Source organism: Sitophilus oryzae, unplaced genomic scaffold, assembly GCF_002938485.1.
Source record: "Sitophilus oryzae breed Bouriz unplaced genomic scaffold, Soryzae_2.0 scaffold_170_pilon_pilon, whole genome shotgun sequence".
Classification (NCBI taxonomy): Eukaryota; Metazoa; Arthropoda; class Insecta; order Coleoptera; family Curculionidae; genus Sitophilus; species Sitophilus oryzae.
Window position 1 is genome coordinate 608,640 of NW_022146402.1, and position 22,701 is coordinate 631,340.

The 22,701-nt window shown below is 31.2% G+C and overlaps 1 protein-coding gene across 1 annotated transcript; it reads right to left on the reverse strand.

The window, feature by feature from the left end:
• Nucleotides 1–48: 48 nt before the first annotated feature.
• LOC115881235 (ras-related protein Rab-32-like) lies at nt 49–20,366 on the reverse strand. Its single transcript, XM_030898652.1, has 6 exons — nt 19,922–20,366; nt 19,832–19,864; nt 11,940–12,093; nt 7,734–7,794; nt 4,912–5,092; nt 49–1,192 (listed from the first exon to the last, which is right to left on the reverse strand). Exons 1-6 carry the CDS (start codon nt 20,058–20,060, stop codon nt 1,026–1,028), a joined length of 735 nt encoding a protein of 244 aa, XP_030754512.1. The 5' UTR covers nt 20,061–20,366; the 3' UTR covers nt 49–1,025.
• Nucleotides 20,367–22,701: the final 2,335 nt, after the last annotated feature.

Below are 22,701 nucleotides of genomic sequence, written 5' to 3' on the forward strand. Positions count from 1 at the left end.
TGAAAGTGGGAGGGCATACAAAGGACACGGGGTCATAAAACCTCTATATCATATTTTATATAATATAATTATCAATAAAGAAAATAGTAATATTACATAATTTGATTTGTCAGGATAATTAAGAATTTATCATTATACATTAAAAAACATTTCTGCTATAAATACTTATCTACAGTATAAAATCTGTCCTAAAAGTGAGTGATTTCAACAGACGGCGTCCTAAAAATGTCAAAAATAACAATTTACCTGTGGAGTAAATTATCAGAAAACAACTGTCATTGTCTTGTATCCTCTGCTCTGGTTAGACAAACTTTAAATATAACAATGAGTATCATTATTGGTTGTTTTTACCTGGTTTTTACATTACAATTTGCCAACCAATTAATATTAAGAATTCTCCTGATATAAACGACAAACTAATAAAACTAAATATAATATAGGTATTCTGAATAAATTTACAATATTCTATACTCATGAGAGTGCATCCACACATCCACACATCCACACTATCCTAGAAACGGCGTATCGGCGTAACGGCGTAACGACCTTGAATAGATTTCCAGTAATTCTGTTGGCTGAAAAAATCATCTGTCAGAAATTTTATCTGTCAAAAATTTCAGCTAATTTAGAATTACTGGAAATCTATTCAAGAAGTACAATTTTTGCTTATATTATTTTAATTTTATTTATAAATTTTAATCAGAATAATCATTTCTGATGTTAATAAATGATCATCAACTAGAGATTCGTTAATGTACTGTTTATATTAAGACGACACGGTCAAAGTAGTGTATTTGGTCAAAGTTTACTTGGACCAAGTACACTGCGATGCTATATAACTGTCTACTTATAATAACGCTGCGCGCGTCTCACTTCTATTTCGCTTGGATAGTATTGCCTGTTTTGTCAAAGTCGAGTTAGAAGACTTTTACCTTTGACTTTTACCATCAAAGTAAATAGATTGGCTTCCAACTTATTTGTATACTACGAAGCGTCCCAACTCAACTTTGATAAAACCTCTTCGTCTAATAAGAACAACAAAGAAATTTTCTTTCTTTTTCCTCTGCCGAGTTTTCTTTAGTACTTTTATCAGCTTCGGTTGTCAATCTTATTACGTCATCTGTAATAAGAGGAAATTGAAGACTGTGGTGGTTTCTGAGGGCAGCGTGTGTCAGTCTTATCATAGCGTCATCTAAAACAATATTAAATGTTTAATTAAATGTCATTAAAGGCATAACGGCGTCTGAGATGGCTTGGGAACGAATATCGCTGACATGTTAAGGTACATTCAGGCTGAGAGAGTCGAGCGTCGCGTTCGCGTCGCCACGAAATGGAATCAATTTCCTTAACTTTAATTAGACCGTTCAGGCCATAGGTTCAGGCAGAAAGCGTCGCTCTCGGTGTTGCGCTAGCGTTCGCTGAGCGTCGAGTTCAATCTGAATTGTTTTTCGGCGAGATTTATAGCGTTCAGTGCAGGTGGATGACACTTCTTATGGGAGAACTGGAAATGGTTGAAAACTTGACTACAAGCGATTTTCTAGGAATCTTCCTTACCGATAAATTATTGACAAGAGTGACAGATAAAACCTTGACATTCTTATCATCAGTATAACTGTTCATCTCTTTTTCTTTCTAAAGTGTGCGTTGAAAGGAGACAAAAACAATTTTTTGTAACCCATAATTTGTTATTCGAACACCACTTTTCTCCTTGTCGGGTCGTTGACGTTGACTTGTCGCCATTTTATTTCTTTTGTTTACACGCTGCAGTTTGCTTTGTAAATTGAATACATAAATTATTTAGGCAAATATAGGTTTTTGATAAAACTCCTTGGACTAACGTGTAGGTAAGTGTTGATAAATAAGTTTTTTCATCTTAACATGCTCATTGTCATTCTCCTGATTTAGGTGACAGAAAAGGATCATCAAATCAAATTGAATTTTATATTTTTTCATCCCAGGACCCATAATAAAATATATATTTTATGGATACCTTCCTAAGTATCAACGAGATGAGCCATCGGAAGAAAGGGACCATAGTACAAAACAGAAGGGTGATCTTTTTTCTTTCCACTTAGGATATTGAAATTATTATATACTGTAGTCGTGTTCGGCATGCTGCTCTGAGAAATATAGATAAACAAAGAACAACAGATATAAAGCATCCCAGAGGAAAAGAGAGGCAATACCTGTACTCTCTCTCTGATATTTGTGAAAGTTACGGCAAAGTATTGTTGTAAATGTCATCTTTTAATCGACCTGAAAACTTCTTCGAGCAAAAGATGACACTTTCAACAATACCCTGACAGATATCAGAGACGATACAGGTTCTTCCTCTCTTTTCCCCTGGAATACTTTTAATTTATTATTCTTTGTTTATCTAGATTTCTAAGAGCACTATGAACGAACTCAGCTTGTATGTTTGAAATAATCGTCCAGCTGGCTTAAAAATGATGATCGATGACATTTCCTATATAATTTGCCGCCATTTTTTTCAGTTTTGTTATAATTAATTTTGTCTCTTGATCTACTTGTAACATTATTCTTTTAATTTTATTAATTTATTTTGTTGAAATTAATTTCTGTTGTATATTTGATAATGATATTAAACATATTATTAAAAAATGGTGTATTTTTTGTGTTTTTATGTATGTCATAATTAAAAATAAATGAATTAAAATTTTTTATTTTTTTAAACTTCCCGCCATGCGTTACAATCTAGTCCGTAGTTCCTACAAGCGATATTGGGGGCGCTAGTAGCAGTAGACTTGTCAACAGTGTCAAATTTAAACGTCAATTTCACTTTCCAATATTTAGCAAGGCGCTCGCACTTCTCCTTGTATATGTGTTTTGTGGTTCAGTGGTTGTCAGGGCGTATGAGGACCAGCACGCAGAGGTGCTAATGTGCTAATCGCCGAAATACAGGCAAGCAGACCTGCACTGTGGAATGCAAAATTGCCTCAATATAAAAATAGAAATCTGCATGATCGACTACTTGAAGAAATAGCTACAATTCTAGGTATTTCTAGTAATTATTTTTTCACAGTACGAGTAAATATATGAGAGCTGATTTTCTTACCTGATTGTTATAACCATCAGCCTTTGGGCAGGTAAAATACCGTGCTGGCAACTGTTACTTTTGGGTCGGCATTTACATGTGTGGAAGTAAATCACATAGGGATCTTATTAAGTCGGAGTGAGAGAAATGCGACCGACCGACGCGACGCGCGACGGTGTGCTGTTGCGGCGTTGCCGATACGCCCTTCCCTATCAAGTAAAGTAAAATCACGATCGCAAACCGCTTATTTTTAAAAGACTTTTTTTCAAGAGATAACTAGATAAAATCATTAGACATGTTTCTGAGCATCTGAAATGGAATTATAAGGACATCGTTAGGGTGTCATTTTTTTTATAACGAGAAAACATCAGTATAATCGCGATAATTTAAAAACTCAACTTTTTAACACATAAAAGGCCATAACTCAAGAACCACTTTAGATATTGAAACTTTTTTTTATTTTCAAGATCGGATGTTTTACAATATGTTTACATAAGAAAAATTAAATGAGGTTATTTTTTCCATTCAAAAATTGTAAACAATCCATCTATTTACTTTTAGAGCATAGCAATTTTCAGCAATCGTGTAATTTTTTATTGATAAAGATTTTCACTTACTGACTACAAAGAGAATAGAGCAGAAATATTAACAAAGTTCTTGAAAAAACTACAATCTATTATTTCTAATAGATTTCGAGATATCGATTTTTGAATTCAGAGTTCTAATAGCGCCACTACTATCGAACACCCACTCAATTCCACTTATTTTTACCAAAAATGCAAGTCTAGCTTGCACTTAAAAAAATTCAAGCTATAGGGAAAATTACAACGACTCGTTAATAAATAAACAAATTAAGTATCACGAGACGTAATTAAATCGTGAAGCTGAACGCATGACGTACACCTTTCCCTAGAACTTTAAGTACTGACAAAGGTATTATTAACTCTGCAGCGCATGCGCAAATGAAATAATGTCTTCATATTTCCTTCTGCGCATACGCATCACAGTTCTAAGACGGTTCAGAATCGGTAATAACAGGAAAACGAAAAAAGCTATTGATTAGGTCGACCGGTCAACTGCGACAAATCTGCTATATCCCCTTCCACGTCTCTTAGCGATGTGCACAGTTACTCGGTTTATTTCATACGTTTAGCAACGTGTTTACTGTCCTCTGTTCAGTACGTTATAAACGCATTGTACTCTTCTTACATACGGAAATCTCGACCCAAAACTAACCTTTGCCTAGTATATGAGTTTTTCTGATAATTAGTGACGTTGTTTTCCAACCTACTAATATTTAATATTAATAATATTTAATTTTTTAAAGCACCTTACTAAGTAAGTAATCAAATGTTGAAATGGACATTCTCATATAGTTGAAAAATCGGTCAGGATGTTCTCTCAATTCAAAATATAAATGATGAAAGGGTGTTTATAGGGTGAATTCCTACTTTTTTGTCCATTCTTTTGAATGTAAAATATGGTTTTAACATTAGACAAACTGCTCTCCTTGAAGCCATTTTACAAACTGAAAACCTAAAGAACAAGCTCATGTGACGCTCCCAGCCTCAAGGATCGGACGCGACGCTAACGCGACGCGACGCTCGACGCTCTCAGCCTGAATGTACATACGTAAATTTTTATCATAAATGTCATAGATTATCATTTCCAAGCCAAGTTCACGCCTTTTTTATCATAAGGTACTAACTATATGATCAAAGAGGTTTATGATCAAGCAAACAAAAAAAGTGAAAAAAATCTAATGTCATTTCTCGTAGGAATTGTTTATAAGACTTTAATCACATTGTGCTTAAGATGCTCCACTTGAATAAAAATTTGAGTTAAAATTTCCTTACCTATATGAACGTTGTCTTTAGCTGATGTAATGTACCAAGCCATGATTTGGTTTTCCTTGCAAAAAACGTCAATATCATTAGGTAATGTGTTTGTAGTTACGTCTCCTTTGTTCGCTAGGAGTATGGTTGGAATTGGTTGACCACCCGGTAAGTGAACTTTATTTCGAAGATCCGTCAGCCACTAAGTTATTTCAAATCAATTAAAATTTTATACTTTAAAAAAAGGATATCGTAAAGGTCTGAGCAAATTCAAACTTAAATAACTTATTATAAAATAATATTTCTCAGTCTTTCATTAAAACTGAATCAGTTAAACTCATAGACTTAAAATAAAATATAGACTACACTATTTACATCTCAACGCGGTCAAACAATTTTTTTTGTACACATGTTTACTTCTGGGTACAGTCGACCGAGCCTTCCTCATCCAGCCTATATTGTCACGTCTTTAATATTATCAATATTTTTTTCTTGTTATACGCATATATTGAGATATTAATACTACAGGTTAATAAAGTAGGTTTTAATATTCCATAGATGTATTAAATAGTCCTTATACTACTAAATTATAAGTCGGATACTGTTTAAAAAGGATAAGTTCTTTACAATATGACAACACCGATTAGAAGCGAGGGAGCCTATTCATTCATTTATTACCTTGTAGTACGCGTCGCACGTGTGCGGTAAAGCTTTGTTGCCGCTATATCCCCGGCTGTATTAACGCATTTTCTTAGCTTGTAGTCTTTAATTGTTTATTTTATTGACTTTTTCTGTTCAAGAACTATAAAATATGGTTCGTCAGTGCCAAATTTGCAAGAAATTTGACTTAAATAATCCATTTAAGTCTTGAAACAACTTTCGACCGGTAGGCAACTCTCAATATACCCATTAGGAGTAAGTGGCGTTGTTGTAGAAAGGCGCTTATTTAGATAATATTTTAGTAAAATGTAAAATCTGAATTTTTTCTCTTACATTACATTATTTACTTACTTACATTGTAACAAAATCATAATTATAACCCTGTTAATAATTAATAATGCTTTTATTAAAAATATATTCCGGTTTATTCTAAAATTATCTTGAGAATCTAAAATAACATACAAGAATTTTAAAATGATATTACATTATGAAGCAATATTTTTTAATATACCGGGTCGTCTCAAAAGTGGCTCGCCCCTATAACTTTTTTATTTTTTCAGATAAAAAAAACAGATTTGTATGTTAGTAGGTATATGACATAAATTAGGATTTATTGACGTATTCAATTGTTTTTGGTATCTTCCTGTTTCACGGAAATGATTACATCTTTTGATTTTTAAAGGCACCTTCGGTATATTGCTACTTTATTCGATAAAAAATGATACTCTGAATAGAATGGCATATCATATGTCAACTTTTGACATTGTCGCTTAAAAACAAATCGTATTTTAAATTTCAATCCAGGGTGCCATGGTGTTGTTAAAAACACTAAGGTTTAATCAAGGAGCCTTGGAAAAATAGTTTTGATCGTCTAATGGGTTTCGTGTCTTGTCTAGGCCGGTTAAAAGATGTACAAATCGTATTTTTATCATACATATGTAATTTTTCAAATGGAACAAAGGGTGACTCATTAGCATATTTGGAAAAAGCATTTTTTTATGAATATATTGATACCACACACTTGGTATTTCGAGTCAAATTGTCGTTATGAACCGCGTGTTACAATTACAATTAAACCATATGCGAAAATGTCGAAAGTTGACATATGATATGTCATTTTATTCAGAGTGTCATATACCGAGGGTGCCGTTTAAAGATTAAAAGTTATAGTCATTTCCGGTGAAACAGGAAGTGACCAAAAACAATTGAATGCGTCAATCAATCCTAATTTATGTCATATACTAACATACTAAATCTTGTTTTTTTATTTGAAAATATAAAAATATTATGGGGATGAGCCACTTTTGGGACGCACCCGGTATAATAAAGACAGTACCGAGTTAAATAAATGTAGTTTTCATTTTATCCACTTCCTATCACCTTCCTTGCATTAATGGAACAGATTTATGTTTTCTCTAATTTACATAATAAGACATCACTTAACCAGAAAAAAAATTACAACAATCATTTTTTTTTCTCTCCCTGTCGCCGATTCTATTTATCTGTGGAATAGATCCTATTTTGATTAATATTAGGGGTTGTAAATGTTTGATTAAAATTAATAATTTATTATTAATTTCAAAAATTACGTAATTTCGATTATAAAATTTCTTCTATAACGTATATTTTATTATTTTTATCCTTTTTGGACTCTAAGACGTTTTTTCTAAACTTTTTTAAAAAACCTGTCCTAAATCTTAATAAAATATAAAAAAGTTTAAATACGATATATTTTTAATTTAATTATAGCTTCATTAAAATAAAAAAATTACCCGGCTATGATACGGAGAGTTCAGGTGTACTTGAGAAACGAAAGACAGTGTTGTGTTTCTCGGCAGAGTCGTCAAGGAACGACTGTTACGACAGAGACAACCTATCTATCGCTCGTGTCGCACTCGTTATAACCTAAAACAATAACACAACAATAACAAGACATTGTCTCACCGCATGTTCCAGCTATTTATGAATGAGATGCTCAGTCTATATTTTATTTTAAGTCTATGGTTAAACTGCTTTAGTGAAACTGTATCCGCCATAAAATTCATTACATAAATAAAAGTAATTTAAAAATCATAAAAATATAACACAGTTTTTATTGTTAATCATCCTGATTCATTTAATGCTAATGCTGATGATTCTCTACTAATTTGAAGTTTGTCTTTTTTTGATTACAAAAATATTACCTTTAGAGTCGATTTAAATGTTTCTGGTCGAGTAAGGTCGAAAACCAAAGCTGCTCCCACCCTAAAATAAAAATAATACATAACATAATTTTTAGAGTAGATACCTGCTTGGGCTATATTTTATTATAATTTTTTATTATATCTCTATTGTATTTTATTATTATTGATAATAATTGATTCCTAATAATTTATTGTTTAACGTACGTTGAAAAATTAAATTGCTATACAGGGTGAGTCTTAAATAAGTGCAAATATTTTCAGGGCTGGTAGATCTCGATAAAACAAATATATCTTCTCTATGCCGTTTTACAAATAAGTCCAAAATAACGGAGTTATTCAAGTTTAAAAATTTAAACAAATATATTTATTTTTAAAAAAGTTTGAGAGCTACAGGATTTTTTTCTGTATTTACATGATAATATCAGAAATTGCCAAATTATATACCGTGGGACAATTTGCGGTGAACAGGCGGTTTTAAAAAGTTTTTTTAAATACCAGGTGCGTCTCAAAAGTCGCTTACTGCTATAACATTTTTATTTTTACAGATAAAAAAATTTGGTATGAATATATGAATAAATTAGGATTGATTGGCATATTCATTTATTTTCGGTCACTTTCTGTTTCACCGGAAATGACTATGAAACTTCGATATTGGCACCCTCGATATTTTTTACTTTATTCGATAGAAGATGACACTCTGAATAGAATGACTTGAACACTTCATATGTCAACTTTAGACATTTCCACCCAAAAAAATCGTACTTTTACTAATTTCAATCTAGAGTGTCATGCACAGAATACCTAGCTACGCAAGCGTAGTTAGATACGCAGCGTAGCTAGATATTCTGTGGTGTCATGGCTGTGTTAAAAAACAAATTTTTAATCAAGGAGCCTTGAAAAAATATATTTGATCGTTTAATGTTATTCGTGCCTTATCTTGGCCCGTTAAAAGATACCCAAATCGTATTCTTAATCATATCTCAATTTTTAGTTCGGAAGGAGGGTGGTTCATTAGCATATTTGGAAAAAAACATTTTTTACGAATAATTTGGTACCACACACATGGTATTTCGAGTCAAATTGGCCTTACATTTATGACCATGGCACTCTAAATTAAAGTTAAAATGCTATTTTTTCAGTTCAAAATGTCAAAAGTTGACATATGCTATGTCATTCTATTGAGAAGTAAAAAAATACCAAGGGTATCATTTAGTTGTAGTTCAACTGTCAATCTCAAAAGTTGTAGTCATTTCCGGTGAAACAGAAAGTGACCGAAAAGAATTTAATACGCCAATCAATCCTAATTTGTCATCTACTAACATGCGAAATTTAATTTTTTTATCTGAAAAAATAAAAGTTATAGGTGTCAGCACACTTTTGAGACGCACTCAGTATACAGGAAATTTTTAAAGAAAATGCACAATTTTGAACATCCTTTTTGCAAAAAAAACTCATAGACGTGTTCCTCGGGGTCGAAATATACCACCCCTGAAAATATTTGCACTTATTAAGACTCACCCTGTATATAACCTTGAATTAATTGCAAATTTAAAGAGCTATGACGTCATTTTTAGCAGCTAGAAGAATAGATAAAAAATAGTAAAGCATTTTTCTTGAGGAGACTGTACCCACACTACAAGCTGCCACGGCTATCAACGTAATAAAAATAGGGTGGTATATTTGCGTCCTTATGTTATACAATATGAAATGGCGTTTTTCAGGTTCAGGACCAGGAATTAAAAAACCTTTTATTTAAAAAATTACCGCCGACATTTCGACGTGTTTTCTCGTCTTTTTCAAGTCTATTTTCAGCTAAAAGGTTATTTTGCCAAAAGTAAGTATCTTATCCTGATAGTATGGGTACAATCAACAACATCTGCCCATATTGACAGATAATTATGTGTACTGTTGTTGATTGCACCCGTACTATCAGGATAATCTAGTTACTTACTTTTGACAAAGGAACCTTTTAGTTCAAAATAGCTTTGAAAAAGACGAGAATACAGGTCAAAACTGGGTCATTTTTTACATAAAAGGTTTTTTATTTAATGGTCCTAAACCTGCAAACGCCATTTCACGTAATAAACATATCTAATTGAAATTAAAAATTTAATGTTCTGTTGTCTTCATCAGCGATCAAAAGGTGTTAAAAAAGTGGGCTTTGTATCATGATAAAGTCTGGAACTCTTATTAAAAATTACATTAGAAATGAAAATTCTTGACTGAATCAGTAACCAGGGAAACAGTAGTAACAAGTGGCCTGGCCGCAACCTAGGAGCGTCATCAATCTGTGTTTAGCGAATTAATTCAAAATAATTAACCACAAAAAAAATCTACCACATTATGTCGATCATTGGAGGATTCTTTGAATTCAAAATAATTTTTATAGCATTAGAAAAAACCAGGGTTGGAAAAAATCATGATTTTTTAAAAAAATTAAAAAAATCAGATTTTTTTTATTTAAATCAGATTTTTTTTATTTTAATTCAAAACAATATTTAAATCGGATTGGGAAATGACTAGGACTTATTTCCAATTAAAGTCCTATCCTAAATGGCTAAATCTATCTAGATTAACATTAACAATTCTACGGGGCGTGTGATTTTTCCACATATATTCCACCAATATATTCCGCAAAGAAAAGTCGTTCGCTTCAGATCAAAATGATTTTTTTCAAACGTCTCAAAAGTATTAATTTTTTGTCATTTTAACGCCTAGGCATAAAAGTAAAGCACTGTTACGCATAAGCACAAAAGTACAAAAATATATTATTAAACTGATATTAAGTGTCAAATTCAACGAGTGTACAAATTGTTGTTCGATTACTGTTTATATTTATTTGCAATGTTTGAAATTGATTAAAAAATTATTTGTAATGTTTAAAAAAAATAGTATGTTTTATTCGGAATAAAAATGTACTTTTTGTGCCTCCCTGTAACGTGGGAATAGCTTTACAATGGTCCTTCAAAGGTCAAAATCGTCAAAAAAAGTATAATTTTTACTCCTAATAAAACAATACACTATTGTTCGGAAATAGTCTTAAATCGAGAATGAAATTAGTATGTATTATCTAATATCAAAGTGTAAAGTACTTACTCATTGGCGTAACTACAGGGAGGCCCGGGGGTGCCGGGTACCCCCTAGGTACTGCTGGGCACCCCCCAGACAAATATTGAATTATGACTCTTGGCTACATAATAATTTTTATTTGCTTGTGATGTAGTAAAAATTACGTTTTCTAGTTTTGTTTAGTTAATATTATTTTGTTGTGTTCAAAAAATGGGTTAATTTTTATTTTTTTGGAAAATTTGTAGGTATTTAAGTAATCTACGGGAACACGGTCTGATAACCAAGTCTATGAAATTTATTGATAGAGAAATTCATGTAAAACGTTTTATTCAAAAAAATATGTTTTTAGCATTTTTCTTCATTTTTTAAAAAACAAAAACCCTAGGCCCCCCTGGCTCAACCCCAAGCCCCCCCCCCAGGATGAATTCCTAGTTACGCTAATGTACTTACCGCAGATCAAAATGTCGGTAGGAATTTGGAAACATACAACCGTTTCAAAAAAAATACAAAACAACATATTTTCTGATAAGAATTATAGATTCTCGGGAATAAAGATATAATCTCTATATTAGAAGAACGTAGTTCTGCACTAGACTTTGCGAATGATATGTATCTGAACAGGGAATTTTTGTCACTTATACAGAAATTTTAAAATAAATCCTTGTGTTTAGCGGTCTAATGGATTCCCACGAAATTAGTTCAAAAATCAGTCCAACAATTAAATTATTTATTATGAATAGATATTTTTATATAGTTTTATAACATTTACAATTATTTTTCGATTTATTATCTGCTACATCTGTTATAGAAAATGTGTATAGTTTTCTAGGACACATTTTTATAACTTTTACAGTTATTTTTTGATTTATTATAAAGTTTCAATAAAATTATTTTTTTTTATTTAAATCACATGATTAAAATTAAAAAAATCACTTGATTTAAATCACGATTTAAATTATTTGATTTAAATCATGCCAACCCTGGAAAAAACCTATCTAGCTGACGCTCATGGATCAGCAAAATTAACAATCAGAAACAAGAGTCGGTTGCAATGCAGTCGTCCAATTGATGATGCGGTGGGTTCTTCTTTAGATGCGGAAACTATACTCTGTAATCTAATGATCAGTATATACTTACGAGTGTCGATAAAAAATTCCTGTTAGTGTTCCAAACCTTTCGTGGCCAGCTATGTCCCATAAATGCAAATGTATTCTAAGTTCCTCGTCCCATTCCAATGTTTTTACGGCAAAATCTGCTCCAATCGTTACCTTATATGATGAAGAAAATTCCCCTGAAAAAGTTTCACGGGCAAATAGTATTTTCTGTCATTTTTTGGATGTCGTATTTCGACATTTCCTCTGTTACGTGAGATACTACAGGGTGTCCTAGAAATAAGTGCAGGTATTTTAAGGGGTGGTAGATCTCGATAAAAGCAACGTATTTTCTCTTTATCGTTTTTCAAATAAGTCCAAAATAACGGAGTTATTTTACTTTGAAAATTTCCAAAAAAAAAATTTTTTGCTAAAATTTTGAGAACCGCCGCATCTTTTCTGGATTTTCTTTCTTGTAAATTTAATCTAGTACATATGTTGCCATATTATCAAGAAATTATGTTTTTTAACTAAAAACTAAAAAAAATTCCAAAAAATTTTTCAAAAAATTTCGAATTTTCAAAAAAAAAATTTTCGCGAAAAAACCCTCATAGACGTTTTTCTGGGGTTGAACTATACTATCAGTTAAAATATTTGCACTTATTTCTGGGACACCCTGTATAATAGACTCAAAAACGTACTTCTACGGTTGACGTGTTTTATGTCATTGCATAACGGTAATTTTACCAATTTTTCTACTGACCTTTAAAACTTAATTAGGGATTTTTTCCAAGTTTAATAAAGTTAAACAAAAATTTAATCGAATTAAACAATATACTTAAGTATTTTTATTAATATAAAATTATTGCAAACGCACAAACGAAATAGGTACATAATTGTATTAAGTGCCGTACGATCGATACAAAACGGCGCGGCCGGCGCACAGTGTAACGAAAACTAAAATAGTGGGACATTGGCATTTTTCTTCAGTTATTACTATTCTTGCTGACATTTTTTGACAGAAATTAAATAATACGACTAGGAATTTTTGCTACAGAGCGAAAAGAGTAAAAAAAGGCGTAATGGAAGGTCAAAAAAAAACGAAGTTTTATAAAAGGACTTCACAGGTATATTTTTTTATTTACGAAGAGTTTATAGCTCTTATGGACCAAAAACGTTATCAAATTGCTGTCGAACAATCATTTATCTCCCGTTAATATGTCAAAACTCAATCAACATTCCTAAATATTCAAATAATCAAGGATAAATTAGATAAGACTGCAAAACTCAAAGAGAACGACACAAGTGGCAAATATCATTTAATAGTATTAAATAATATAATATGCGAAAAAAACGTAAAAATTTCGCAACACTTATATTTTTTGAAGTATTTATTCTTGAAACGCTTCAAACATTTTTATGTAAAAAACTTAAATCTAAGGTCTGCCTGAGTTATGATATACTTTCCATTCCTTAACAAGTTGCTATTAATGCAAATAACTTTTGAGATTATTGTTAACCAAGAGAATTTAAGAATACTTTGCAGTTTTCCAAATTAATAAGTGATGCGATAATTTATGTGGGGTGTATATTATTCCAAAATAACATAATATGTAAGGCACTTACATAAAACATGCTTAAAAATCATTCTCAATTTCTTCTCCATCCATATACAAGAGCTATTTCGCTTCCGGAAACAAGTCTACTTTTTTATTTTTAGAGTGCTTTGGTCGCAGATGTGAAAGTGGAGGATCCGAATATATCAATAAGTTGTGCAATATCTCTTCAATAGTTTGGCACCAAAAATGATGCAGCATTGAGGGTGGAGTGTTAAATATATCGAAGAAAATTTTGCCGGTTTGAAAAAATATTCTCTTGAGTAATTTTTCTCCAATATTGAGATTTTCTGAATTGTTGTAAACTGTCCCCCACCCCAATGTGAGGATGGTTCCTCGCCCCTAAAATAGCATTCAGTATGTTCATAGCAAGCGTATAGCTTTTTCAATAAAGAAATAATAGCACAAAAAATTACTGATAAAAACTACGGTCGAATCAATGGAAAACGTAATTATTGCCGAAGAAATTTATTTTTTTCTTCCAGGTTCGAATCTAGGTGGATGGAATTTATATGTAACAGTATACTAGAAGGTTCACTCTATGATATTTTGTATATATAACCTTGCGCGAATGTAAGCGTTTTTTGAAAGTCATAATAAACATGTAGAAACTAGATTTGAAAAAAATTGGGACATTTTTTTCAGGTTTGTTGTTGGTAAAAGACCTCTTTTTACGGAAAAAATTGTTGGAATTGAACAGCACAAGGAAACTTCTGAAAATAATAAATTTCATTGCATGAAATTTTTGTACAGATTTGGTAAATTAAGGAAACCATAACTTTAACCCACCATAACTCCCCGACTAAGAGGTCAACTCAAGAAATATCTCACATGGTGGGGCTCTGGGATGTCCTTTATCCATCTATATAAAAAACTTGATGAATTAATTTTTTTGTTTTTTGGGCTAATGTCCCGCATTTCCCGATTTCGTTACACTGTGCGGCGTCCAGTTAGCTTGGAAATGACGATGGACATTCCCCATATAATTTTACATATAAAATGACAGCGATCTTTAATTCATAGCCATCGCTGACGCCGTTTTTTTTTTTCGATCATATTGTATTTCTAAATAAATGTAATCATATCAGTATAAATTAATACCACAATACCTATATCCACTATATCATATCCTTATCATAAACAAGACTTACATCCGATTTTCTGATTAAATCTTATTTCTGTCAGTAACTGACTTTTATTATTTTATTTATATCAATTAATTACAGATATAGGTACCTACAATAATTTATTTTATTTTTTTTTTAATAATCTATTTTACAATAAAAATGTTATACAGGGTGACCCAGTGCCGCAAATAGATCCTATTTAAAGTGTATACATAGTGATTCAAATATATATTTTATACTAAACTTATTTAAGACTCGTTTAGAACCTCAAAATTAGTGGTTCCAATTAACGTAGAAGTTTATTCCGCTAATTTCAATGTATGAATTCGGAAAGTCAATATTGTAGTAGATAGTAATTTTCAATTAGTAGAAAGAGTTAACAAACTTTTAACTTTCTCCACTAATTATACTTGTGGAAATAAAAAGTTTATTATTTTATCAATCTCCAGCACTTTTGTATAGAGGTAAATTGTTTATTGGTGAGTTATTGAGGCATTTATAATTTAATAGATATCAAATGGTATATTTGATATCAATTAAACTTTTAGTTACGGAATCGAGGGCGCGTTTTTTAAATTCATTGTTGCCAACCATGGACATATTCGGCGCGCTGCGCCGGCGCACAATGATAGAAAACTATAGCCTATATTTACCTATATTTATAAACTATATAAATCTAGAATTCCAAAAGTCCAATTTTTGGTTGTAAGATAACGAATCAATCACCGTTTTATCTTTAGGAATATTCAGGAATCACAAAAAGTTGACATTTGAATTTATATCTCCGTAAACAATTTTTTTACGGAGTTCCAAAAATGGTATATTTAATTAGTAGGCATGGAGACATTATTTGTCGTTATTTACGCGAACTGAAAAGAGATGTCAGAGGTGTATAGAATGACAATCCCGGAATGGAACATGCCAAGACAATCCTAACTGGGCCATCCAAACGTAGAACAGATGAACTCCTAAAGGCTGGTAGGAATGGAGCGCGTACGCTCACTGCAGTATACACCATAAAATAATAAATACAAGAAGAAGTGTCAAGTCAATGTTAAATTATGGAAACAGCGTGGCTGCCTGGGTAACTAATTTTCAGATATGGCGGCTGGGACATTTGACATGACATAGACATGACAATTTCAATTTTATGAAATTTATTTCCGTTTCCGGTTTTTAATGGCGGGCTGTTCAGGAGGTTTAAATGAGGGTTAATATACTTTTACTCTTTCTAGTAGTTAATAATACAACAAAATTACTCAAAAATATTTATTTGGAATTTAGAACAATATAAATATGCAAATCAACACAATTAAAGAGCTATAAACACATAAACTACTGTATCAATATCAAAATATTTAAATAACATCAGAGATGTTGTGTTAAAGTGAATTAGTAAAGTAACAGTGCACTGACTTACAGAAACTTGAATATAAATAAATGTTTTCACAGCTTCACGGGCGTAAAACTAACTGGAAGCAGGAAAAAGACAACAGGAACCCACGCAAAACCTGGAATCAAAAAAAAAAATATGTAAAAAACATAAATATAGGTACATAAGGCTTTTGTGAATTAAATCAAACAGGACTTGAATGAAAATAAAATGAATAAAAAATATGATACATATACATCTAATACCTCATTTGTATGTTAAAAATAATCTACAAAAAAAATAATCTACATACATAGCATTATTGCTATGAAAATACATAATAGGTACCTATGTGATATGTAATTACGCATTTCTGTTCATCTTGTAGATAATTAATGTAGGCTAATAATAGTTCAATAATCATAATTTACCTTGTGTAACTTGCTTTCAATTGCTCAAAATCACCGATCAGTCTTTAAAGTAGAGATACGGAAAAATCCTTGGTAAAGAATATCCCAAGATCCTTGGATCTAAAGCTAAAAAAATATAAAAACAGTTAATATATTACCTATTTTTACATATAATATGGCCCATACCTACTACACGCAGAAACGTCGATTTCATCATTTTCTTCATGTAATTATTACTATATATACTTTATTAAAGTGTTAACAAGAAACTTTATATCAAAAAACATCTTTGTACTTATAAATTTCAGCCGAAATATCATAAACAAACTTCCAATCAAATCTAAAACGGCAAAAATTAAAATGGCGCCCGACCTTGCCAGAGGCCTCGGGAGTTGACACATGGCTGACACACAGACAAAAGAAGAGGACGCCGACGTGCATAAAAATGTTCCGTAACAGAAATTGACAGAAATCATATAGAAATATTCAGATTTTTGTCTAGGACAGTCTAGAAGGCCATGCTTTCTGCCTGGGTAGGACCGCGCCACAACTGTTTCCAATTTTCCGGTTTACTGTCACCCCCCTGGTATACACTGCCGGCTGAGATTACACCATGCCCTAGACACTCAATGGTAATTTTATAGAACTACAAATTTAGTTTCTTCCGCATCGCCAGACGGCGCAAAAGACATTAAAGTACAGGTTTCTAATTTATATTATGAAGATGACATGACAGTCTCTATGTTAACTACTGTCTATGGTCTAGTTTTTGTCATAGATAAATGCAACAAGTTTAGATTGGAAAGCCCGTAAAAATTTTAGGTCGCGAAATTATTTTGGGTCGCGACCGTTATACGCGATCTGGCGCTGCTATAGCGGTCGCTATTTAGGTCGCTAAGAACAACGGCAAACAAAAACAGAAATAATTTTCTCTTGTCAAAGTCAGAATCTTCAAAAATCATAATAATCTTTCAAAATCTAAACCGCTCTCATTAAAGAAATTCTGAAAAATGTTTATAGCGTTATAGCATTTTCAAAGTAATTATTGCTATCTTGTGAGTTTATTTTAAGTTTTATTTACTCCAACCGGTGATAATTGTGAAAAAGTGGCATTAAAAACTTAAAAAGCTGTGCTGTGAACTGTGAACTGCAAAAACCATCGTGGATCGTGGCATAACGCCGGTTTCCAATGTTTCATAGGTATTTCATACATGTGTTCTTATATAAAATAAAGTTTCTTGTATGCAACACACTGTATTTTATTTATAAAATTAAACGAAAATAATTATAAATTTGAATAAACAATATTTTGTTGATATAATTCCGGAAACAGCCGAACCGCTCCGAAATTTTCAAAAGTTTTGGGTCGCGACCGTTGCATGAATAGCGCCAAATAGTGTTTACATTGTCCTTTTGGGCACTTTCCAATCTAAACTTGTTTCATTTATCTATGGTTTTTGTCTAGTTGACAAAATGTTGGTGATCCGTCAAGTTATTTTTAAATCATTATTTAAATAATTATTAATTCAGATATTCCTGATTTGTCGGAAAGTTCAGTGATTTGTGTTTATAGTTTGTGTTTTTATTAGTTTGTGCATTCTGATACTTACAGTCGATCATCATTTTCGTGTTAGATACTAAACTTTTTTATAAAAGTCATTTTGACATTTTAAAAATAATAATTTATAAACCAAATAAAAAAATAGTTTAATCATAAATAAGTAAGTACATAGTTGGTAATATATAGTATTTTTCGTAATAGTTAATTAGTAGTCTATAATATTTTTACTATATTATAATTTAGTTGTTAAATCAAAAAAAAATAGGCGCTATGTGATCTATTGTTGGTGTTTAAAATGTATGTATTTATAATTTTAATTTTGTTGTAATTATGTTACATTTCTAATGATCTAATAAAACATAAAATGGCAGTAAAAAAGTCTATATTTATTATTTTATATTTTACAAGGAATAATTTTGCGCTTGAATAACGTTACCGTTTTAATTAGCGTTAATAAGTAACGGAACGCTAAAATTATGTTATGCCAAAACTCTCCATTAGTTTCTTCCGGATCACCAAGTGGCTCTAAATGACGGACCCATTTGTTTTATATCAGTGTCCAATCTATCTCTAGTACGTGACATTAGTCTATGGATTACACTACAGAGGATGGGACTGGTGGAAGACGCCGAATGCCGACTCTGTATGGAAGATGACGAAACAATGAAGCACGTTATGTGTACCTGCCCCGCTGGTGGCAGGACCAGGTTTGAGGTGTTTGGCAAACCCACGCTAGACCTATCAGACCTAGAAGACATATCACCCTCGGACATAACGGCCTATGTTAAAAGGCTGGGTCTTGAGGGTGAACTTTAATGCTCTTTTTCTATTAAAGAGCTTGTAGACACTGAGCCACAATAGGCCCTCGCGGCCGCAGTGGAGGGTCCCACCTGGGACCCACTCTTAGTCAAATACAAATACAATTAAGGGAAATATCTTCCCCCGACACATAGTTGACTCACCCTGTGCATTATAAATTTTACTTTAAATATCAATGATTATATTTGAACACAAAAAGAAGAAAATAGAATAATTTTCGTAGGAAATAAAATATATTTTCTTACTAAGAGACTTTTGGAATTCTAGAGTCGTATTTTCTATCACTGTGCGGCGCCGCGCGCAAATTAAATTTCGCGCTGGGGATTCACGTGGTAGCTCTGCTGTAAAAAATATCAAGTTGCCGCAATTATTTATTTATTTTCTGACATATTGTCATTCGTTTTGACGCTTTAGTTTTGTATTACGAGCATATTACGAGTTTTTGGTTTAGAGAAATAGCCATGTTTCAAATAACACTCGGTATAGATTTAATAATAACACAATTCGCTGAATAAAAAAATTACATCATTCCAATTATTGCAGAAAACTATAATATAACAATAATAATTTGAATCACCCGGTATGTCTACGAAAATATTTTTAAAACTTACGCTACTATATTGCCCGAGTATTTTATAACAAAAGACTGAAATGGAAATCTTAGATAAGAAATCTCTGATATGTACGTACAGGCAAAAAAATCCATTTAGTGTTCTGATTGAAATTTGTTTTCATCATCGTCTTTTATATCTCAATTAGAAATACAATCAAAATAAATATCAGACAATAAACATAAACTCTTAGTTCGATCCTTATTCAAACAAAATTCGACCTTGACTTACTAAGGGAAGCGGAAAACCAATTTCCAAGGAAACTATCGATTATTCCCCGAAGAATTCTTGGAATGTGTTTTCTATTGATTATTCGCACTTTTATAAAAAAGTTTTTGTGTTACAGAACGCGCATATCTTTACATACTTAATTAATAGGAAAGTAATAAAATTTTATCTTAATAATCAAGGGTAAAACTTACCGTCAGTGTATCTCTGTATAATCGAAGTTTTACCTGAAATTTTTATTGTTAAATAAAGTGTTTTTTTTTTAATATAAAAAAGTTACGTACCAACACCAAAATCGCCGATAACCACATATTTAAAATTCAACTCTTTTTTATGCAGATTAGCTACCCGCAAACGATCACTGATTGTTAATAATCTGTCCCTGCTTATAAAACCATTTTTCTCCTTGAAATTATTTTGCATGTTCCACAAAAACACTTAACAACTTTTTAAACTTAATTTATTTAAATACAAATTTCACATAATTCGTTGTACAAAGAAAATCGTTTATATTATACCATTAACTTTTGACTATACGTAAAAAAATAATACTGAAATAATCTAATGATAATCTTTCACGGTAGTTTATCAAATTATGAAATTTTATACGAATGAGCACCTGATGATATCTCTGACGTATTGTGCGCGCGCGAATATTTCGAACTTTTATTTGAACATCCGCAGCGCACTCTTTTGAAGAAAATTCCAAAATAATTACGTTGAAAATTTGGTGCGCCATCTTTCATACGTACACAACATTAACACAGAATATAAGTGCAGTGCCTTCTATTAAAAGATCAGCCTACGGGCGAGATTTATGACGTCACGCTAGTTAGATATAACGAATTAATAAATATGTTGTAGAATACATGGAAAACATAATTATTCCTCAGATTTTTGGTTTGTATTTTAAAAATGATATAGTTTAAATGAAATATACATAATATACAGTTAATAACTACAACATATATACCTATTTATAGTAATAAATACTTTGGCAAATAAACTATGAACCATACAAATGCAGCAAATGTTTTACAATGTACAAATAATGTATAGGTACATAAGATAATGGGTAAAATGTAAATATATTTTAAATTTTGGGGTTTGAAAATCGATCTAATTTAACAAAAACATTTAATATCTACTAATAGTGATGTATTATTATTTGCATTTACAAAATTTATATGTATATTTTGCAAGTATCAATGTTCGAAAAATTATATTTACAAATAATACAATATTATCTAAAAAGGCGTCAGCGATGGCTATGAAATGAAGATCGCTGGCATTTTATATGTTAAATTATTCTAAAATTTTGATTTTCTTGGGATTTTTAGGTTCGGGAAAAACGATTAAGTTTTCATTTGGGTTTTCATTTTTTATTTGGTTTAAAACGTTTCGGCTAACTATAGCCTTCACAGTGTTGTGTCATATGAGAAAAATAGTGTCGAGATAATCCAAAAAATTACATATACTATATAATTCACACCTCATAATGTTTACTGCAATTAATAAACTAATATAAACTTATCAAAAGATGACCACATATTTTTTAAAAATTATTATTCTTAACACTAAAATTATCTACATTGACTATGGAGTACGCAGTAAACATTATGTGCGTGGTGTGAATATTTTATATGCAATTTTTGGATTATATTCGACACTATTTTTTTCATATGACACAACACTGATGGAGGCTATAATGTTAGCCGAACCGTTTTTTTTTTAAACCAAATAAAAATAATGAAAAACCAAATGAAAAATCAATCAGCGTTTTTCCCGAACCTAAATTCCAAGAAAATCAAAAATTTAGAATATTTAGAATCAAGGTTCAAGAATATCAAATTTTCCAAGATTGTAAAATTCTAGTTAATTATTTTATGTGTACAGTTATTTAGGGAATGTCATTGATGTTCATTTCCAAGCCAACTAGACGCCGATTTTTTTCGATGATACGGTATAATTCTTACGTAAAATGTAAATAACATTAGACCAATTAAAACAAAGAAATATGAATTTCTTAGTATTTTTAGTAACACCTTTATTCTTAAAACTTAATTTTGTATTATGCAAATATACCAATTTTATTGTTATTTTATTCATATTGTATTCAGCCATCACTTAAATATTTGATATTAATTTGGTATTATAAATAATCAATACTATTCATTAAAATTACTGAACAAATATATGTTATGCTTAACATACATTATATATTATCAAACAAAAACACATTCTTCTTTTAAACTGTATCAGTCTTGTCTTTACAAAAATCTTTTAAAATTTGAACTCAAAATAATAATCTTTTTCATGATCTCTAATACACATATTCTTTATTTTTCCCTAGATCATAATACCTACTTACGTGTTTGAATCTATCGAAGCTGAACCAGCAACACTTGGAGTGGAGATTCCACAATATGAACAAAATAAACATAATTGTCCAGTTTTCATTAATACCATCATGGGAGATTATTATTTTTAAATTTATTAAAGATATTTTCAATAAAATTCTCTTGATTTATAACTCGTACCCACTTTTCTTGCTCTTCCGGACACTTTAGGCTGCCTAGTATAATAACTATCCTTAGTAACTATCCTTTCCACCAGGAACACAACAAAGATGAGGCATAGCACCAAAAACACACTCCACTTAAGCTTTATTGATGAATTGTTAGAGTCTTAAAAAACACACACAAAAATCACGATAAGTAAAAAATGTATGGGCACTTTTAGGTTAAATCACTTACACAACGTGTAATTTTTAAAATTTCTATTTTTTTATGCGAAACCGAGAGTGACCATATATCTGGTAGTAGTTTATGTCACTTCAACACCAAAATAATTAGTTTTTTGCACTACAATAATAAATAATACCAAAAATCAAAGAGTTAAAACCAAAAATCAACCGACAAAATATGAAACGGAATCTAACCCAATATCTAAGTATGTACAGCTGATGAAGTAAACAAAAGTCCGCCCGTAGGCTGATCTTTTAATAGAAGGCACTGATAAGTGTATTTTCTTCTAATAGATGGCAGTACTAGAATTAATATTT